The sequence below is a fragment of the Sinohyriopsis cumingii genome, chromosome 11 (genome assembly GCF_028554795.1).
Source record: "Sinohyriopsis cumingii isolate HCF-2022 chromosome 11, ASM2855479v2, whole genome shotgun sequence".
NCBI classification, from domain to species: Eukaryota; Metazoa; Mollusca; class Bivalvia; order Unionida; family Unionidae; genus Sinohyriopsis; species Sinohyriopsis cumingii.
Window position 1 is genome coordinate 37,302,111 of NC_142971.1, and position 22,441 is coordinate 37,324,551.

A 22,441-nucleotide genomic window follows, 5' to 3' on the forward strand; every position below is an offset into this window, starting at 1 on the left:
GGTTCTTTGTCAGATACATACACAAGGTGATTTTATAAAAATATATTTAAAAATTAGTCATGACCTTGCCGTTAAAATTAATGTCAGAGTGCTGACTACCAATGAAACTGAATGCAAGGTGTGGTCAAAACTGAGGTACAAGTCAACATGTCCAAAGGTTAATGAAATACACAAATACAAGCAATGCCTGTTTACATGACTCCAAGGTTAATAAAGTATGGTTATCAGAACTAATTACGAAAAGAATGGATATGTTGGTGATCAGATCTGCACTATTTTCATTCAATCCAATATACACAGTTTCATACAAGATGAGTAATGCTATCAAGAGTTTGAAGATGACCGCTACAGAGCCATGTTACGGTATAGGCTGGATGCAAAACCAGCTGTATCTTGCACCATTAATAGTGTTTTGTGAAAATCCCTCATAAAATCATTAATTCGAGAAGCCACATGAAAATCCCTCCTTGATAAACCATTAATGCAGTTATTTTGGATGTCAGCATCATTTTTATATAGGTGTAACTTGATACTTATGTGATTTTACTTGTCCAAATTTCACATTAATGCAATTTCAAATGAATTTTTTTAAATTGTTTTTTTTGTAAAGACTAAACAGGAATGCAGTTATTTGTCTAAAATAAAAATAAAAATTAGGAATCATAAAAATGGCTACGATGAATGGTATTACAGTTACTGAATTATGTATTTTTCAAAGACAATTAAAGGCAGTGAAACCAAAAATGTTTCATAGTGACTTTTGGGAATGCAACTATCATGCAAGTTGGTGGCGTCTGCTAGGTGTATTGCAAGAAAGACTTTTTTTAGAAGTTGGTAAGAACATCTATTTTTAGACAAGCATCTGTTATGAAATTTTTCATTTGTCTTGAGGTCTCAAGAGCATACATGAGACAGAACAGGGACAACAAATTAGTCAATTTCAAATATTTGATCCAGTGATTGACTTGCAAATCAGTATAATTTTTGATTGACATAAGTTTTATGCATTTTAAGAGGATTGTCATATTTCTCAGCTGGTGATATCAACATGTCCATCCATTCCAGAGGAGTAGTGATAACAAGAGATTTTCAAGATGGTGGCCATATTGAATGCTATATGATACATATCTTGATGTGAAGACATGATGGTAGTGTGAAATGGCACTTTTCACAGTAATTTGCATACAGTCCAAAACATTGATGAAAATGAACAACAAAATCATGTTTTGTCTGAAAACAATGAAATAGTCTTTGTGGAAGATGATTTCTATCATTCAAAATGAATATTTATTTTTTAAACTCAAGTTGAGGCCTCGTCTTCAACTGAGAAGTGGGCATGGCTTTTAAAAACAATGCTTTTCTCTGATTGGCTATAGATATGTATCATGAATCTTTACTGTTCTCTATTATTATGTCTGGTGAATGAAATTCAAAATATGATTAAATAAAAGAATGTTATTAAACTATGACTTTATTCAATCCTAATTAACATCAAGTTTCCATCAGTCTTTCCAGCAAGGATATAAAGGCAAATCATAGTGAATGTATGTTTTTGAGAAGCATCTTCTTGGGTGCTCTAAGCAACCCTGCCTCTGTAGTTAATTTGTAACACTGATGGAGACATGGATTGCTACTGGTTTATACCCCTCCCACTGTAGTTAATTTGTAACACTGCTGGAGACACAGATTACTACCAGTATATACCCCTGCAACTGTAGTTAATTTGTAACACTGATGGAAACATGGATTACTATGTACCCATGCCTCTATAATTAATTTGTAACACTGACTGAAACATGGATTACTATCTACCCCTGCCTCTGCAGGACGCATGGTACTAATTGTATGGAAAAATGGGAACCAGCCTGGAAATGGGTGAACATAAAATAGAGTGTATATGGGTTTGGGTGCTCAAGATTGGTTGATATTGAGAGTTGTTTTGTTGGAAAAAGAATCTTTTGAGATTTTATCAAAAGTTGTAACTGAAAAACAGAGACATTGTTTTCCTAATAGGATTTTAGTCCTTTAACAGTCTTGAGCTTGGAACATTCATTACTGAAATTAGCACCTGACTCTTTGGTACATAATTGAAAGCACATGTTTGAACACATTAACCCCTGGAGGTTTTTGTCATTTTCATCTGAAATTCAAGTATGAAACACACTTTGAAAGCTACTTCTGAATACTGCCTAATACATCAACTTCCAGGTAATTTTCTAATAACCTAATGCCTAGTTGTGTTAGAAACATTGTTTTTCATTGGCTATTTGGCTCGCACATGAGCAGAAGGGTAAAAGTTGGAGTTTTATTTTATTTTTTTTCTTAACAGACCAATTATTTTCATATCGAGACCACTCTTTATTCCAAATACCCATCTTATCCAACTTTTTGCAAAGGTTCATATGTCTGTTTGCAGTTCATACCAGTCTACCTTGGATCTGAGACCAAAATGCCTAAAATCCAGACACAAAATCGGATTCCAACCACTAGCAAATTTTGGGTGGAAACAAATTGGGTAAAAAAAAAATGAGGTTTTTCCCTCTGTAGTTTGTAGTGCAACTAGAATTTCCAGATTTTTTGGTATCATTGTAGAGCTACATCTACCATTCTATAATACCACCCATTTTAGAGTATCATACATGACCCTGACATTACAGAGCTTGGCAATAGGCTACTACCTCTTGCCATGTAAACACGTTGGCAGGGGTTAATGTGTTAACTCATTCAACCCCAGTACTGTTATCAGTATCTCTGCTGCTATGCCTCCAAAGCACAAAGCTGTGTCTAGCTGCTTGTGCCCCAGTGTTTTATTTTTACCTGTTTGAAAAATTTTGAAAACATCATGCACATGCATTCACTCTTACCTTAATTTCTCTTCTTATATCCAAATAAAATCCATGAAATGTTTACCATTTATTCCAAATGAATTTGTCTACACAGTGATATATTTTTTTCCCTATTTGTCCAAGTCTTTCACAACTTATTTATACAGTATTTACAAAATTATGTGCAACGTTTATCCGCATGGACTCTATCTTCATTGCTGTCAGCATCCTCATCTTTGGACAATTCAGTCTCAGAAACTTCTATGTCTGAATCTAAATCTCACAAAATATCCAAATGCCGAACATATCTTTACTCAGCCAGCTCAATATTTTCAAGATCAAACCCGAGAAACTCCTCATTTTTGCTCTCAACAAAAATCACTCTTACATTCGCCATAATTTACGATTTTTCATGAACAGAACACGTGTAGTTCAACCACTCTCAAACAGTAGTCCTTGGCTTCTGAACAATTCAAATTTCCACAAATGAAAGTAAAATCATTTCTGATTGGTTTAATAGTTGTTTAGTTCTTGGAATAAACCCATTTCTAACCAATCAGAGATATTGTATCTACAACACATTCACCACATCTTTAGACGGGATCAGCCAATGAATGCAGTAAACAATTCACGACTACAGGCGGGATCGGCCAATGAATGCAGAAACCGGATCACGCCTACAGACAGGATCAGGGCCGAATGAGTTAAACACATATATGTCCAGAAAATGCCATGGCTGATACCCTTTTCTCTTCACAGAAGCGGTCATCCAGGTTTCATCTATACTGATAAATATAGGTTCAATCATGAGCACTCAGAAATGTAAAGTTATTGAATTTGTAATATCATGGTGTTTGCATATGTTTAATATGGCAACTGAATTAGTACCATGAGACCTGTAGTTAATGTGCAATAGTGATGGAGACATGGATTACTACATACCCCTGCCTCTTTAGTTACTGTGTAACACTGTTGGAGACAAGGACTGCTATATACCCCCTGTAGTTAATGTGTAGCACTGATGGAGACAAGAACTGCTATATATTCCTGCCTCTGTAGTTAATTTGTAACAAAGATAGAGACACAGACTACTATATGCCCTTGTCTCAGCTTAAGACGACGACCTGCACACAAAACCTTCAGGCCTTCAAATCAATAAGCTCTTTATTATTTTATAGATCAACCAATATTCAAAAAAAATTCTGACAGTAAGTAACTCAAACTCAAGTTATTTCAAGGAAACCATTTTGCTATGGTTTGTTGTTCACCTTGACTTTTTACCTCAGGGTTCTTTAACTTCTATAAGGCAACCCTTCTGAAAAGTCTGGTGACGATATATAAAGTGCTTTGGCTGGTTACATTAACATTGACCTTTGAACTTTAACTTAACAGAATTCTTTGCCTTCTAAATGACAGTTCACTTGCAAAGTGAAGGTATGTGAAGCATAGCAGACAAACCAAGATGTCAACAGACAGATGGATGGGCATACCTGTTAATAACGCATGATCTACTTTTGATGATGTTGTCATGAAAGCATTTAATGAGAGAAATTCTTCAGTACTAGTACTTCTTCCATTAAAAAAAAATATTAAAAGGATATACTTTATCTCTGTTGCATTCAGATTAAATACAATGTTGCTCTCACATTCACAATGGTTGGCTGCAACCAGAAGTATCATGTTGGTTTCTTTGATCCAAGTTGCCACGTAAGATCGACCACAGGTCTGTGCTGAAATAAAACAAAACAAATTAGGCAACAGTAAATAGATTTTATGAAAGCAACGAGTCCAACAAAGTGGACAAGAAACCAGACTTCTCTACATGAAAGACCAGCTCACAGTGCCATGGTAAGCATGCCCAGACTGATTATCCATAACATTCATAAATGATACCATGTCAATAAAGCATTTATGGTGGCAATTATAATGTAATCTTATAAAGTAATAATTCTGATTTGTATCAACTGATGCATGCCTAGTTGAAGAAGTTTATTCAAACCAGTTCTAAGCTGCCCCACCAAGAAAAGGAAAAAAGTAACCTTCTTTGACAGAACAATGGTTTATTTCAAGACATTTGGTATAATGGACCTTCAAGAAACTAGTTGTTAGTGAGAAGGACCTCGAAAGATACCCCTAGTTCTGTGGCACCAGCTGACATCTTTAAAGGAGCATTTAGGCAGCTTAAATAGTTTTGTATGATTGGCAATGGGATAAGATAAGATAATAATAATAAAAAGAATTCTTTATATTCAGATCTAAATTAAAAAATAAAAATATTTTAAACATTAAAGATCATAGATATCTTAACTTCTATGACTACAGAGTGTGTCCAGCATTGTTAAGAATGAAGTTATGCAAGACATTTAAAGAGTAATTTGTTCCATCTATCTAAAATCAGAGAATTTAAATGAATGTCATAGTTCCACATATATTTCAAGATACAGTTCTTACTATTAGATATTCTTGTCATCACTGAGAACACATTTTCTCATTCCTTCTTCAAAACTGAATACATTATAGGTAACAAGCATGTTAGAGGCACTGTTCTATCTTGGAAAGCTTAATAAGAAATGATGACCATTATTATAACCAATAACTAGTGTTATTTTCATGCATTCACTAAAGTTGGTCCATAGAGGAGTGCAGTACATTTTGCAGCAATAAGATTTGAATAATCTAATTTTGATATTCAAAGAGCAATTTCCAAATTTTCAATGAAGCATGTTGGTTTCAGTACACAAGAATCTGTAATGTAATAACATCATCATCAGATACATTGGATTTTAAAATATGACCCAAATATGTATGGCTGTCGACATATGTAAGGGCATGGCTGTCAAGATGTACAGAGGAGAAGATGGTAACTGAAGTTGACTGAAAGATCTTGCATAACGATTTTTGTGTACCGTAGATGATATCCTTTTCCAAAGCATGTTGGTCACATATCTTTAATAATTTCCTTCAACCTGTGATAGAAGGACTTATCAATGACATGTCAGCAGCAAAAACCAAATCTGTTAAGAAATACATCTGGTGCCAAATCTATTCCCATGTGATAAGACACAGCTTATTATTTAAATTGTGTATTTATATATTAAATAACAAAGGCAAAAGAACACCTCCCTGCCTCACCCCAATTTGGTGACATGGAAGGAGCTGGATATTCCACTTGCCCAATGTACATAGTACAACTGTTTGCCCTACCAGTCAACTGGTGTGTAAACTACGGGTATGTAGATGGGTATTTGAACATTGAGCAACTTTTTAAAGAGTGTCCAATGATTGACATATGCAAATGGCTTACCAGAGTTTAAAATAACATGCAAAGAGAGTGCTACCATGTTCTATATAATAGTTAAAAGATTCCTTCAAGGCAAAAGTCTGCTGAATATGTTTTATAAAACCAAACTGATTATCATAAATTTCTGATTGAAGAATTATTTGACAAAAGAGTTATTTAAAAAGAAAAAAAATAGTTACCTGATTGAATAAATACAATATTAAGGAAAATGAAAAGCTTCCATGTCTGAAATTACAACAAATTTGCAAATCCACTGTGATATGATATGTTAATTAATTGCTTGGAATGTCAAGCATATCTCTTATATTATGGGATACTTATCATGTTTAACACATTCAGGTGTGCATTCTGTATTTTCATTTTCACATCTGAAAGAAAGAAAAAGTTCATAAGATAAAATGAGTACATACAAGTAAGTCTTCAATGTATCCACAGCAACAAAACATATTTTAAACAGAGCAACTTTGATAGACTGCAATATGTGAATGTGCCTCTACATTTTCCATATATGGAGTGCAGGAAAACATGCAAAAATATAACTGTTATCATAAAATTTCTAAACTTGTCATGGCGAATGAATGAATGCATCTTTCAATGTGTAAGCAATGGTTATTCATATATATATATATATATATATATATATATATATATATATATATATATATATATATATATATATATATATTGGTATATCATAAAAAGCACACAAAAATATCATTGTATTGCTTAACTAGCTTATGCACTGTGACTTGACTAAAGCTGATAGTAAACAAGATGTAAAGAATTAAAGAGGGTTTACTCTTTCATGCTGAATACTTAAGGTGATTGATGGTCTGACATAAATACAGGTAATATGTTTTTATAGATTACAGGAAATGACCCAATTGAAAATCACTGATGACAATAATTTGAACTTTTTTCAGCATTTTATATCAACTTCTGTATCTAGAGACACTGTTATTTCTATTCCAGAGTCAAGTAGAAATTAAAACTCAGTATTGTAGTTGATAAATAAAAGCATTTCTGTCATTTTATGAGATTACTTTTTCCCATTTTTGGGCATATCACTCACATTATTTCAGCAGCTGGGTCATGTGTATCTTCAAATTTTGGATTTTCAACCAATGTAATTGTAACTTACTGAATATACTAGTATATAATACATTTCCAACTATGAATATATACAGCAAAACCTGTTATGAGTGACCTCTGCTATGAGTGACCACCTGTCATTTCTGGCCACAATCCAACTACAATTTAATGCATGGAACAATTTTATTACATAAACATTCTGTCATGAGTGACTACCTGCTGAATGTGACTAGCAACCATGATGTCTTGGCAAAATATGCATTTCAACACTGCTATGAATGACCGCATGACTGCTATGAATGACCGCATCACAAAAGTGAAAATCAACTCCGCTGATCTTTATTTAATCCCAGTACGAGTTACTGCTTGTACCATTCAAAAAAATAAAAATACTGGCTACTCATTCTGAAATTTTTTAGGTATGCTTATAGTGTTTTATATTTTCTTTTGTAAACCAGACTAAAGTACATGTAGATTATTAGCCTGATTCCCAGCCTTATCATAGCTACCACCCATATGTACGAGTAGGACCCAGTATCCAGCCATATGAATGACTGTATCATGAGAACAGAGACAGACCCCACTGACCTTGATGTGATCATTTGTAACAATGACTGCTTGAATAGTAAAAACATTATTCTGATCAAAAACAAAGATAAAACGAGCACAAAAAAGAAAAGGATTCTGGCTGCTGGTTTGTATTGTGACAGATGGTATAGTCCATATACCAGGCAAATGAACACGTCATGAATTGCCATTTAAGTGCCGAAATTAAGGTAGTGGTCACATATATTATCTGTTTATAGATTTAATCTATATTGCTTGGGGATCAATAATATCTTTGTCTATTAAACCAGCAAGTGAGAATTGTTTGCAGGATTTGATTGATAAAGGCTTCTGATGTTCGTTGTTTACTTCCCCAACTGCATCCTAATAATCAATCTGTTGTCTATTCAAGTTGGTACAACCGGGTTGCATGCTTTATTTACATAGTTAATCCCAATATGTCTTCTTTGAAATGATCCAATGACTTTTGTCTCAGAGTAAATGATTCTGTTTCTGGATGAGATAACTGTTTCTTTCTGTTTCATTATTTGTTAGATAAGCAATGCACATATTTTTCATATTTTCCCAAAGCCCAGTCAAAACCATCTTTACAGTCAATAGTACAACTGAGTACTACTAATGTTAACACCTAGTACCTTAATAACAATGGAAGAACCTCAAAGTAAAAATAAGTAAATTTTAATGCTGGAGAAAATCATTATTATAACTGTAAGAAGTGAAAAAGAGCAGACCACTCACAAAATAGTGGTTGAAACGTTCAGTAAAACAAATTTAGGGTGTTTTAAAGGAAGAGGAGTAAATCAGAAATGATTTCATATGCTAATACATGTACATGTGATCTTCAAATGTAAATGTGATTTCATGATAGAAGTATGTCTTTATTGCTATATAATTTTGTTTTCAGATTAATACATACAATATTTTAACAAAAAACTATTAATATATATCTCTCAAGACAGGTGGTCTCTCATAACAAGTAACAATGTTATATAAGCAATAAATTTGTATATTGAGAGTGTGGTATTTCAAGATAGTGGTCTCACATAGCAGTGGTCTTTGAAGACAGGTTTTACTGTATATACATATATATACATACATATAGTGTGACCCCGCTATAGCGTGCTCCTTTATAACACAAATTCGGATAAAACATGGTCACAGTGTTGCTCCCAAAATTTCATATACACGTATTTTTCTTGTGCAGAAAAAATTCTTTTTTAAAAAGTACGAAAAAAACGTAAAAAGTTTATTATCATTTTGGGGAAGAGATCACGTATGAATAATACATACAATATTTTAACAAAAAACTATTAATATATATCTCTCAAGACAGGTGGTCTCTCATAACAAGTAACAATGTTATATAAGCAATAAATTTGTATATTGAGAGTGTGGTATTTCAAGATAGTGGTCTCACATAGCAGTGGTCTTTGAAGACAGGTTTTACTGTATATACATATATATACATACATATAGTGTGACCCCGCTATAGCGTGCTCCTTTATAACACAAATTCGGATAAAACATGGTCACAGTGTTGCTCCCAAAATTTCATATACACGTATTTTTCTTGTGCAGAAAAAATTCTTTTTTAAAAAGTACGAAAAAAACGTAAAAAGTTTATTCTCATTTTGGGGAAGAGATCACGTATGAATAATACATACAATATTTTAACAAAAAACTATTAATATATATCTCTCAAGACAGGTGGTCTCTCATAACAAGTAACAATGTTATATAAGCAATAAATTTGTATATTGAGAGTGTGGTATTTCAAGATAGTGGTCTCACATAGCAGTGGTCTTTGAAGACAGGTTTTACTGTATATACATATATATACATACATATAGTGTGACCCCGCTATAGCGTGCTCCTTTACAACACAAATTCGGATAAAACATGGTCACAGTGTTGCTCCCAAAATTTCATATACACGTATTTTTCTTGTGCAGAAAAAATTCTTTTTTAAAAAGTACGAAAAAAACGTAAAAAGTTTATTATCATTTTGGGGAAGAGATCACGTATGAATAATACAAGACAATCATGACAAGGTTCCTGAAATGTTTCATGTATTTTTCTCGTACATGAAGAAGTAGTTTTTTCTTCTTAAAAGTACGAAAAATAATGCATAAAAAGTTTATTCTGGGATTGTGTAGGTCTTCGCCAATGTCGCAACCTTGGATTGTTTTTCCTTATTTGTGGCAAAATATACTATGTGGCAACTTTTTTTATTGGCAACATTGTTGGCTGTTTAAACTTTTATATACAACCATTGGTTTGGAGTACAGAAATTCAATACTCCATGAAAGGAAGCCGCAAACTGGATATAAAATGCACTGAAATTTATCTATTGTTACATAAAAAAATTCTTTGTCCATATTAACAAACCATCTGAACAGTGCATTGTTATATCATAACCTGCTTATCTTGACATCTAGTATGAGTTCTGTATATTGTGAAATATCCACTTTTTTGTTGTTGACATTCTGATAATGGAGATCAACTGGAAAAGGCATTATTTTGTAATCTCTCTTTCATCGGATTTTTGGACACTCGCTAGTAATTAGTATATTTACAAAGACTAACATTGATATGTGGATGGTAAGTAAAATTCCTCTTCTTTTCACTCAGAATTAATCCTTCAGAACACTCACATTTTCTGTAATAATCCCTGTCATCAGACCAGAAACCTGTGTCTCTATCATCTGTTGACCCTATGTTTATTTTCAGACAAATGCATGGAAGGCAGCATCACAGTGCTACCACAAAGGTAAAAAAAATAAAAAATAAAAAATAAAAACTACATCTTACTTATTGGTTTATTCAATAGGCATGGAGATACAGTAACTAGAATAGTCCAAATGACAGCCAATTCCTTTTTAAAAATGTACCCAGATAAAATAGTTTGTTGAAATTTCAAAGGAAACAGATTACCTTTGAAGCACCGATTGTTATGAAAACATATTCAGATAAACAAGAAAAAAAATCAGTCTCAATTATGCAATACAATTATTTGATGTTGCCACCACAATAGGAAATGGGCATCTGTTTGGTTCTCCAAAGCTGTCCTTTAGTGGTGACTTCAATAATGTATGCACCAAATAAAGCCAACTACAATCTTTCAATAAAAACAAAGGAAGTCAGTACCAAACTTAAATAAAAGTGATGGAATCTGATAGATTTTTGCATTTTCCAATGTGACTGGAACACGTTAACAGTGCCGTGAAAGTTTCCTTTTTGTACGGAAAAAGTTTATGCTTATGAATGCTACCAATGGTAGCTTAAAACACAAACTAACTTTTATCAAATTGCAACAAACTTAAAAATAAATGCATTTTGTAATTCATTACATGATTATGCTCTTTTTCCACTGAATTCAGGCCAACATGACTTGTGACAAAATAATTAAATATTTTAAATCTCTGTGTGCATATTTTTGATGGAATTACTTGTATTGTGGATTCAATGTTATGTGATGAGATTCACAGGTGAGTACACGGTGTTGATACTCTGTTCATACTATACATTAGACATGTCTATATAAACAGGATTAACATATATGTACCAATTTGTGGTTCTCTAAATAAAGTAAACTATTAAAAATGTCTTCTCTGTTTTCACTACAGGTGTATTTCTCATTTAATATGCATCGATTTAAGATGGTAACTGTGCTGATGAAGCACGTATTTTACCACCTGCAATTATTACCTACACCCCCCCCCCAATTTTGTTGGGGTACATACATCATTTTCTTCAGCTTACTGACCTGGTTGCATATAACATGGTTCGGTCTATAAGGCGATTGGGTTCTATGGCTCTCAACTACCGTGTTATAGCGGGGTCACACTATATGTATATATACAGTGATTGTGCTTATTTTTCTTCAAAATGTTCTGAAACTGGACCTTGGAAACTGATCTTTTTGTACAAACCTGTTATGAGAGACCATTGTTTTGTACAAACCTGTTATGAGAGGCCATTTTTTGTTGGCAGAAGGGGAAGTTTCTCATGACAGGTTTTACTGTAAACTCAGATCTGCACATGCATTATGTATCAGCAGATCAGGGTCACATAACTTAGGAATTACACTGAAAAGTGTGTAGACCTAAATCTGCTAGCAGTACATTATAAGTGTCTATTCTTGAACTCTAAATTGGATGGAAGGGGCAGATTTTGTATTTTAAAAAAGGCAGTATTTATGCATGTATTAGCATTCAACAGCATCTTAGCACAGTAATGGCTATACATTGCTAATTAAAAGTTTTTAAAAGAAAATAGAAAAAAACAACCTGAAATAACTTGATGGGTCTAATGCTTTACTGGGCAAAAAGAGTGTCCAGGAATTCAAGACCAATCATCCTTTAAGCAGCTTAGTGCTGAAATCATATCTGATATTCTTCAGCAGTAGCATGATTTTCAAATTAGCTGTTGTTGTGAACAAATTGGATCTCGCAATGGCACCATTGTAATTTAGGACAAAGTGGACATCAAGTCTTTTAGTCAAAACCCCAAGTCACAATGATCATCCATTCGTCTGGATTAGTGACAAGGTTTTTAAGACAATTGTTGAGGCAATAATATTGGATGTATGACTGGCACCATTTTCATTTAGGACCAACTAGGTCTCATTAGAAATCTGCTGCTAAACTGCCATGTTGATACAGCCATCCAAGATAACAATAATTTCAAGATATGACTTTCCATTATGGAGTAGCAATAATATGATGTTCAAGATGGCTGCTGTGGTGGTCATACCAAGCATCAGATCAGCACCATTTTCATTTCAGACCAACTGGACATCATAAGATGTCTGGTGAAAATCCCACATTAATATAATTCTCTGTTCATGTGTTGTGTTTGTGTTGTTGTGGGGCTTAATGCCATTTTTCAGCACAAGATAGGCTATGCATGGCGGCCAGTATTAATGGTGGAGGAAGAACCCGGAAAACCCATGGAAGAACCACCGACCCACGAGAAGCTACTGGCAAGCTTTCTCACATACCCACATTGGCCTAATCCTAGACTCGAACCAACACAGACAGATGTGAGATGGCAGTGATCCATAATGGAGAGTGCTTTAGACCGCTTGGCCATTCTGGGCCCCTCTCTGTTCATGTAGAATTGTGATAATACGATTTAAGATGGCTCCCATTGTGGCCATATTGGATGTCAGATTGGCATTATTTTTATTTAGTACCATCTAGATATTATAAGTCTTTTAATGAAAACCTCATGTTAATATGACATCCATTCTGGAGGATTAGTGATAACAAGAATTTCAAGATGGCTGCCATGGTGGCCATACTTAATGTTCAAGCAGCACCATTTTCATTTAGGACCAACTAGACCATGTGATGAATATGTCAAGTTTCAAAGCAATTATCTGAGTAGTTTTGGAGGAATCATGATAACAGATGGACAGATGATGGACAACAGACCATCCCATAAGCTCTTTTGGTATATGACCAGTAGAGCTAATAAATGTAAAGAAATACATACAAACCACCAGAAAATAACACAAAAACTTCCAAAATAAATGTGAACATGAAGTACAAAACAAAAAAAATAACAGAAGGTAAAGACATTGAAATTATGTGATATATATATATATATATATATATATATATATATATATATATATATATATATATATATATATATTGGAATGATTTTTTACAGAAAGAAAGGCAAGGTTTTTGAAAATGTAATGCACTTTTGGCAAAGTTTTAAAGAAATTTGAGTGAAACCTGCATCATAAAAGAGAAATTGCATTATGTGATGGTAGATCTGGGCATACTCTACTTGTAGCTGTATGTGTGTTATAAACAGGTAAATAAGGGACTTACTTCATTTCTACAGCACAGTGAACACATCCCTGGATTTGAGTGTTAAACGTTTTATATGATCCAACATAAGCACCTCTGAATTTCTTCATATTAGCTTGATAAAGAGTAAAGTTCTTATGACATGACCGGTATCCCGTAACTCTCTCTAGCCTGTTCCCTTTCTTGTTACAAAGATTCTGATACTCGATGTAGGCCTGTCTTTCCATTGGTGGTAATTTTACATCTTCATAGTCAAGTAAAGACTCCAAACAATCAGCAGGGACATATGCTGAAAAAAAGAATATTTAACCATGCAAATATGATCATACAGCTCAACACTTGTTGGTTTGTACACTTAATAAGTTTCTGAAAATGCAGTACACAGGATTTCATTGTGAAAGATGACAAAAAGGATTTGTTTGGCAATGGCTGGTAACTAGCTTTTCCTTTCAACTTAAATGATGTTAAACTACACTGCATATATGCCATAACATGACAAGTCATGCAAAAAACATGAGTTATACTCCCAAATCATCCGATACAGCTGTGTTTAAAAAAACATGATTTTCAGTATATATATATATATATATATATATATATATATATATATATATATATATATATATATATATATATATATATACACATATATATATATATATATATATATATATATATATATATATATATATATATATATATATATATATATATATATATATATATATATATGTACACAGTAGCATGTATAAGTTGTAAACAGTGATGTGTTCAATCCCTTGAAGACTGCTGTGGTGGTGGCGGTGAGAGTATTGTGCTAATTTGCATAGGTAAAATGTGGAACAACCTTATTAATTTGAAGTTATAGGAAAATCAAAAAGGTGCTAGATTATGTAGAAGAACAATACTTATTACACTTTATTGTCTGAATGAGTTAGTACACTTTATTGTTGGAATGAGTTATTACACTTTATTGTCGGAACGAGTTATTACACTTTATTGTCGGAACGAGTTATTACACTTTATTGTCTGAATGAGACTGCTTAAGCCATCTGTATGAAAGACTGTTGGCAAGTTTATGAACAGCGACAATGTTTCTTGGAAATAAGATTTAACTCCATATATAAAATGCAAAGCATAATTATTTCAGTTGTCAGGATAGTGTTCAAGTGTCATTCATTTTTTAAAGTGATTCATGAAACAATAAGCTATCAGCAAAGCAGGTAAAGCCCAGCAAAAATAAATTTCATGACAACAAGTTCATAATTTTTGGCACACACTACAAAACAACACATCAGCATAAGTGCTTCTGGAGCATACAATGTCTGTGAAAAAGGAGTACCAACTGTATGTAACATATTCAACCATTTGAATTGAATACAGGCACTCCCCGACTTGGGTAAACTTTCCATTCCGTAAGCCCTTAGGTATGTCGATCTTAATGTAAGTCAGAATTTTATTGACCCCACCAATGAATCAAACATTATAGCCTATACATGCTTACTACATTGAGTGTTTGATCTTGGCACATTCCCTTAATGTCTGCATAGAGACTTCTAATCTTTGCTTGGATCATCATTAGGCCTAATGGAATGTGTCTTTGTATCTGGTCTTCCATCCATACAATTAGGAATTTGTCCATTTCATAAACAGTACCAGAATGCTGTATCATAATTCTTGCTGACTTTAAAATTCATCTAACTCAAAAATTTAATACATGTACCCTACACAGCATTTAGATTCTGGGAAAGGTTGTGTAAGAATAAGTTTAAATAAGTCATATATTAGGTAAGTTGGAGAGACTGCCTGCATTTGGATTAATTCTATTTATTATTATTCATTATTTAAATCTTGTCAAAATGCTAACTATTAATTTATACTTACTTTTCATAATGATTTCAGCTATATGAAACAGACTGAGTGAAAGATAATAAAATTAAACCCTCTTCATTGCACAGTAGATTTGTGTTGATAAAGCATTAACACCCAAACTGGACAGAAGTGTTTACTACTGCTTTATACCTGTAAAGCCCCAATCAAACTCAAATATATTATATGTCTCTTCTCCCATTCCCCCATTAAATGGTCAATCCCAAATGTGATGTATCTTAATTCTTCTAAAATATCTTGTGGTCAAACTGCATCAGATAAAGTTTTGACAATGCTAAAATTATGCTTGCTATAAATACCTCAGTTCTGACCACAACTCACTCCGTGAATCCAGCAGTGAAGTTTGAACAACAGTACATGATCCAGTCTTTACATAAGGCAGTGAAGAACACTGATGACACTTTCATTAACTTCAAAATCCCCTAATGAACTATTGAGACCAGCAAAGACTGCATCTAATTAAGCATATATTTGTCCATCCAATGAATTTAAAGACAGAAACTTGATATATGTTTCTTATTTAATGAGCATGGTTGTGATTATGTGAGTATTTGTACTTAAGTATAAGGTGATGATATCTGACAGTGCTAAGTCTTCCAACTATTTCTTTCTTTGAAAGGGTAAGAATTGTTTTGAAGAAAACAGACAAACTATTTTCTTTTATTTAGATTTGCATTTCCAATCATTTCTAATGGCTTAAATGAAATGATGGCTTATTCTCAATTGGATGACATTGCTTATTTGGATCACATTCAATGCACCACCACCCAGCCCAGCCTCCAACCTCAACATATACTTTTTGAGTCTCAAAAAACCTCCAACACTGTCTGAGAATATGGCAGGTATGACACTGTAGGATAATACCATAAAAACAAAGGACCATCAAGTGCACATTCTTTTCTAAAATTATCTTTTTTAAAACTTTACTCATGAAAAACACTCCTGCAAAAGTTTCATGTGCTAGGCCTGCAGTAAAGCTGCAAGTCAATAGTGTCTGATAATTCAAAAACAGAAATGTACCTGGACAAATGTGCTTGAAAATACATGATTTTCATAAATATCTAAATTTATGAAATGACTCAGAGATCACTTAATGCAACATGGTATTGAAGTACTGTATTTATTCCAAATCAGGAGCCAATTTAAACACTGATGGCACCTGTCTTAAGTTGATTTTAGGAGTTTCAATTTTGAGGGCACCAACATTAAGAGGCTTTTACTTAAGTACCATTCCTGAGGTGGTAAAAATGATGACAACTAAAATCCTACATGTATATAACATTACTTCATTTTTAACATCATGAAAAATAAGTTACTATGATTTTTGTAAGTTTTAGTTAATCCATCGGCTTACTCTGCATGACCAATGTACTCAAAGCAATACCATCCAAGTTTCCTGTCAAGATAGTACCATGACAATACATGCTCCTCTTGTTGCATAATACAGGCACTGAATTATATCAGCTGTCTTGAAGGTGAATTATCAGGCAATTATATAAATTTGTTTGAAGGATAATTATCATGCAATGAATTATATCAGCTTGTTTGGAGGATTATTATTAGGCAATATATTATATTGACTTGTTTGGAGGATACTTATCAGGTAATGAGTTAAATCAGCTTATTCAAAGTTAATTATCAGGCAATGAATGGTATTGGCTTGTTTGGAAGATAATTATCAGGTAATATATTATAGTGACTTGTTTGAAGGATAATTACCAGGTAATGAATTTTATTGGGTTGTTTGGAGGATAATTATCATGTAAAGAGTTGTCTTTTTTGAATGATAATTATCAGGCAATGAATTATATCTGCTTGTTTGAAGGATAATTATTATGCAATGAATTATACTGACTTGTTGGAGGGTAATTTTCAGGCATGAAATTATCTTATTTGAAGGATAATTATGAGGCAATAAATCAAATCAGCTTCTTGTAAGGATAATTATCAGGCAATGAATTGTCTTTCTTTGAGGCAATGGATTATATATGCTTGTTCGAAGGAAAATTATCAGCAATGAATTATATCAGGCCTTGTGCTTTTTAAAATGCAGGACAGCTGCGAACAACTCTCCTGTTAGTACTGAGGAGAGATATTATCTCCAGGCAAATACAAATACGAATGTCACTGCATAGTTTTGGCAAATGCCTAGAACAAACAATACACCATATTTCTGGCACTATTTCTTCACCATCAATCTTGTCAGTATAGTACCCAAACACAGAAACATTCCATCACTGAAATGTGACCAGCTGAAATGGACGGTCTTTTATCATTTTAGCAGACGACATTTTTGCATTTATAATTGCAAAGGGACAGTGATGGCAGTTAATGTAAATGTCAGCAAATTAAAATGGCACCTTCCAAAAATCAACACTTGTTTGATATGACTATATTACCAAATAAGCTAAACTGTTATGAATAATAGTATATTTCATCATTAAACTAAATTATCATTTTAAACACTATCCTGCCAACAAAATGGTTACATCATCATTTATGGCACATGACAGTATATATCAAAATGGTAGAACCTGTAAACATATCTGTATTTGTGAATGGAAACTGCCATGGAATGTAGGACAAGACCCTAAAAAGTTTGCTCAGAAAACATGGAGAAATCAAGAGACATTTATAGTTTTATGAAGTGAGTACCAAATAATTCTAAATGTCTTATCACCAAGCCCAAAAATATAGAATATTTAGAATGAATTCAAACAGTTTTAATTTCCTGATGTACGACAGTGATTGAATCCACAATGATTTCTGTTAATTCAAACTCAAGAAGCACTTAGTAATTCCAATGAATATTTAAAGAATAATTCCTCTCAAATATCAAAACACAACTGAAATGGAATGCCATGGGTGATATTTAAAACAGGAATTAATTATTTGTATACCAAGTCCCTATCTATACTCATTTTCACTTGAACTTTATGTGAATCATGCCAACTGAAAAGTCCAATCAAACAGTAAACAAATATGTTTCTAGAATATTCTGAACTCTAAAAGATATGTCAAAATTTTATTTACAACTTACAATCATGGACAAAATTTAGCTATGTAAACATGTTTTCAATTGACCATTATCTTAAACTGCAATCTACAATCATGGACAAAAGTCAAGCACACAATAGAGATATACATAACATCTGGAACTGGAATTTTGTACTGCATGCAAGTCTGCAAGACAAACTCTCTACACCATGTGCTGAACCTAAATGTGTACAACCACCATTGCCTTGTCTCATGTGATGCATGACTACTTTACATCAGCAACATTCAAATCAGTATCAAGACCCACCCTTGTTGTGATGATTTCCGTTTTGGAATCATTTCTTTGACTAGAACAGTGAATTTTCAGAATTTTTCTCAATCAAACATATGGTTTTTTTTTTTGCCCATATGACCAAAGCCATGAAAAGTAATGCCATTTAGCATAAAAGAGGTTTCATTTTATTTACCTAATTGTATAAATATTAATTAAGACAGAAAAATAAATTTTACTTGTATGTTCTAATCAAAGCAGACCTTTCCTGTCAAACAAAAGCCTTAAATAAACCTCGATGATCTCAGTGTTATATGTTGTTTTTACACTTTATTTGTTAAATAACTTCCCTTTGTCCTGTGAAGTCATCAGTTTATTGTAATAATTACTGGAAATAGTAATAATTATATAATGTGGCTTTATGTCCTGTGACTTTTTGTCATACATGTCCACTATTACTATGATAATGCAAATTGTGGCTTTCTATTTCTGTACTGTACAAGCACCTTGACAAAAAGCATGTGTTGCCAGACTTCTTGTTAGTTTAAATGTTGGTTAGGACAAAGAAACCAATTTCAGACTGATATGCCTAGTACCAAGTAAGGTATCAAAGAAACTGATTTAATATTTATATTTACGTTTTAGTACTCTAAAAAATAAGATAAATTAAGTGAACATAAGCTTACTATTTAACGTCTTTTATAAATGTAAAAAAAAATACAATATCATTCTCAATGACTGATCGGTGTATGATTTGGTACATTCTTGCTGTAGGATCTGCAATGATTAGAAACTGCTCAGTCTCTTACAAACTTTTAATAATGTTTGTTCCAGATATAATGCAGCTCACTGAAAAGTATTAATATACTTCAAAGATTTGTCTTGTCTTTTCAGCAATATCAGCAAATCAAAGTGATCACTTGAGTAACAGGACACCCAATTCTTATCAACCATGACACATTTTGATATGATTGATTGTGGTTTTATGGCATGCCAGTACCGTGAAGTTATAGCAACACAAACTGAAATGATTACATATGAAAAGTGACTCATTATTAACCAGTGATAAAAAGACAAAAACAAAATGATAAGATGGTGAGGATAATGTATGAAGGTACCTGATGAGTGGGGAATGTAAACAGTGTGTATAAAAGTTAAGCAGATTTAAAAATAGATATTTAGGGTGACTGACAGTACACAAGTTGGCTAACAATACTCATGGGAAATAATAAAGGAAATAGGTTTCACACAAGTTATATTTTAAAATAAATGCTAATTTCTTTCAAGAAATTTAAAAAAAACAGGACACATCAGAGATCAAAACAATCTATCAGAAAGTACTTCATGGTAAATGATTAATTGCAAGAAATATATTCAGATGGCTCTTTACCCATACATTTTTAGGTTATATAAGACCAATTTTGTGTGTATATATATATATATATATATATATATATATATATATATATATATATATATATATATATATATGTATAAGCATAATTTGTGCAGTGACTATTCTTGCGGATGGTTCTGTAGGAAGGAGACAATTTGCCTAAGGAGGTTTGACTACACAGAGCTTAATATTAACAGCATTATTCCATCATGTCTGCCACTTATTATTTTTATGCTGGATTTAAAATCAGTGTATGGTATTTTAAAATAAGATGGTTATGAAGATGTGGCTATTTTGGCAGTTCATTCTGCTCTATAAAAACTCATCCACTTTCACAAAAAGGATTAACAGGAATTGTAAAAGATCCTCTGATTCTCATGTTGGGAAACTGATTGCTTGGTATGCATTTTACACTTTTATTTTTCCATTTAGCCATTTAGCTAAAAACATTGTTAATTGGGTATCACCTGTATTCAATTTTATTAAGTTCAAACAGAAAAGGGCTGACTTTGAATCTGTGCATAAATTAGAATAAATAAGGTATATGATTTTGCTCATTACTAAGACGCAAGTAAATCAAGCTTTAAAAGGAGCAAGCACACTATTAATTTTTCCTTCACTGATTATGAATGTTTAAGAAGTAAATTTTCTGCAAATAAGCATTTCTGAGAAGATATTTACCTCATGCTGTAAATAATCACTTATAAGTCAAGTCCAACTACAAACTGTACAGATCCATATCTGCCATCACAAGTACAGCAATCTGGGTCGGTGAAGTTTGTTAGCAGTAATCAGAAGAACAAGCAACATAGACCCTGATCTTTCTGAACTTTATGTTATGGCAGAACAGGGTCTATGTTGTTTGGTGTTGGATTCAGCTCATAAGTATATATAGTAATTGGACTTAACAATTAATCAGTATAATGTATTCTTTCTTCTACTTTGACTATTATGTAAGGCACTGCACTAGCTTACTTTGTGCTCCTTTAACTTGCTGACTACCATACCACCAAGCCAGACTATTCAAATCTGTCAAAAATCTGAAGAAGAAAATAGATGAACAAATTACTGAAGGTGTAAAGAATTGTAATACAGAACAAAGACTATAGAAATCTTTATTATGGGTCAGTCAAGCTTTTTACAAACGCAATGAGTGGATAGTTAAGATCTATTCAAAACATTCTTTCTCTAACACATCCAAAACTACTAGACTGCCATTCTGCAAAAGCTGACTTTTGACAATTTAACAAGCATAAAAAACTCATATCATCCATCCACATTAAGTATCACATCATCCATCCACATCAAGTATCACATCATCCATCCACATCAAGTATCACATCATCCATCCACATCAATTATCACATCATCCATCAACATCAAGTATCACATCATCCATCCACATCAATTATCACATCATCCATCCACATCAATTATCACATCATCCATCCACATCAATTATCACATCATCCATCCACATCAATTACCACATCATCCATCCACATCAAGTATCACATCATCCATCCACATCAATTATCACATCATCCATCAACATCAATTATCACATCATCCATCCACATCAAGTATCACATCATCCATCCACATCAATTATCACATCATCCATCCACATCAAGTATCACATCATCCATCCACATCAATTATCACATCATCTATCCACATCAATTATCACATCATCCATCCACATCAATTATCACATCATCCATCCACATCAAGTATCACATCATCCATCCACATCAATTATCACATCATCCATCCACATCAATTATCACATCATCCATCCACATCAATTATCACATCATCCATCCACATCAAGTATCACATCATCCATCCACATCAATTATAACATCATCCATGCACGTCAATTATCACATCATCCATCCACATCAATTATCACATCATCCATCCATATCAAGTATCACATCATCCATCCACATCAATTATCACATCATCCATCCACATCAATGATCACATCATCTATCCACATCAATTATCACATCATCCATCCACATCAATTATCACATCATCCATCCACATCAATTATCACATCATCCATCCACATCAATTATCACATCATCCATCCACATCAAGTATCACATCATCCATCCACATCAAGTATCACATCATCCATCCACATCAAGTATCACATCATCCATCCACATCAATTATCACATCATCCATCCACATCAATTATCACATCCATCCTCATCAATTATCACATCATCCATCAACATCAAGTATCACATCATCCATCCACAT

General features: G+C 33.0%; 1 protein-coding gene across 1 annotated transcript in view; it reads right to left on the reverse strand.

Moving 5' to 3' along the window:
- Positions 1–6,427: 6,427 nt before the first annotated feature.
- The window catches only part of LOC149787930 (voltage-dependent calcium channel subunit alpha-2/delta-3-like), a 79,674-nt gene continuing 63,660 nt past the window's right edge, over positions 6,428–22,441 (reverse strand). Inside the window, exons 10-12 of the mRNA XM_089973497.1 lie at positions 21,140–21,204; positions 13,632–13,899; positions 6,428–6,494 (exon numbers count right to left, since the gene is read on the reverse strand). Coding sequence (XP_089829623.1) covers positions 6,428–6,494; positions 13,632–13,899; positions 21,140–21,204 — 400 coding nt within the window. The remainder of the gene's footprint in view (positions 6,495–13,631; positions 13,900–21,139; positions 21,205–22,441) is intronic.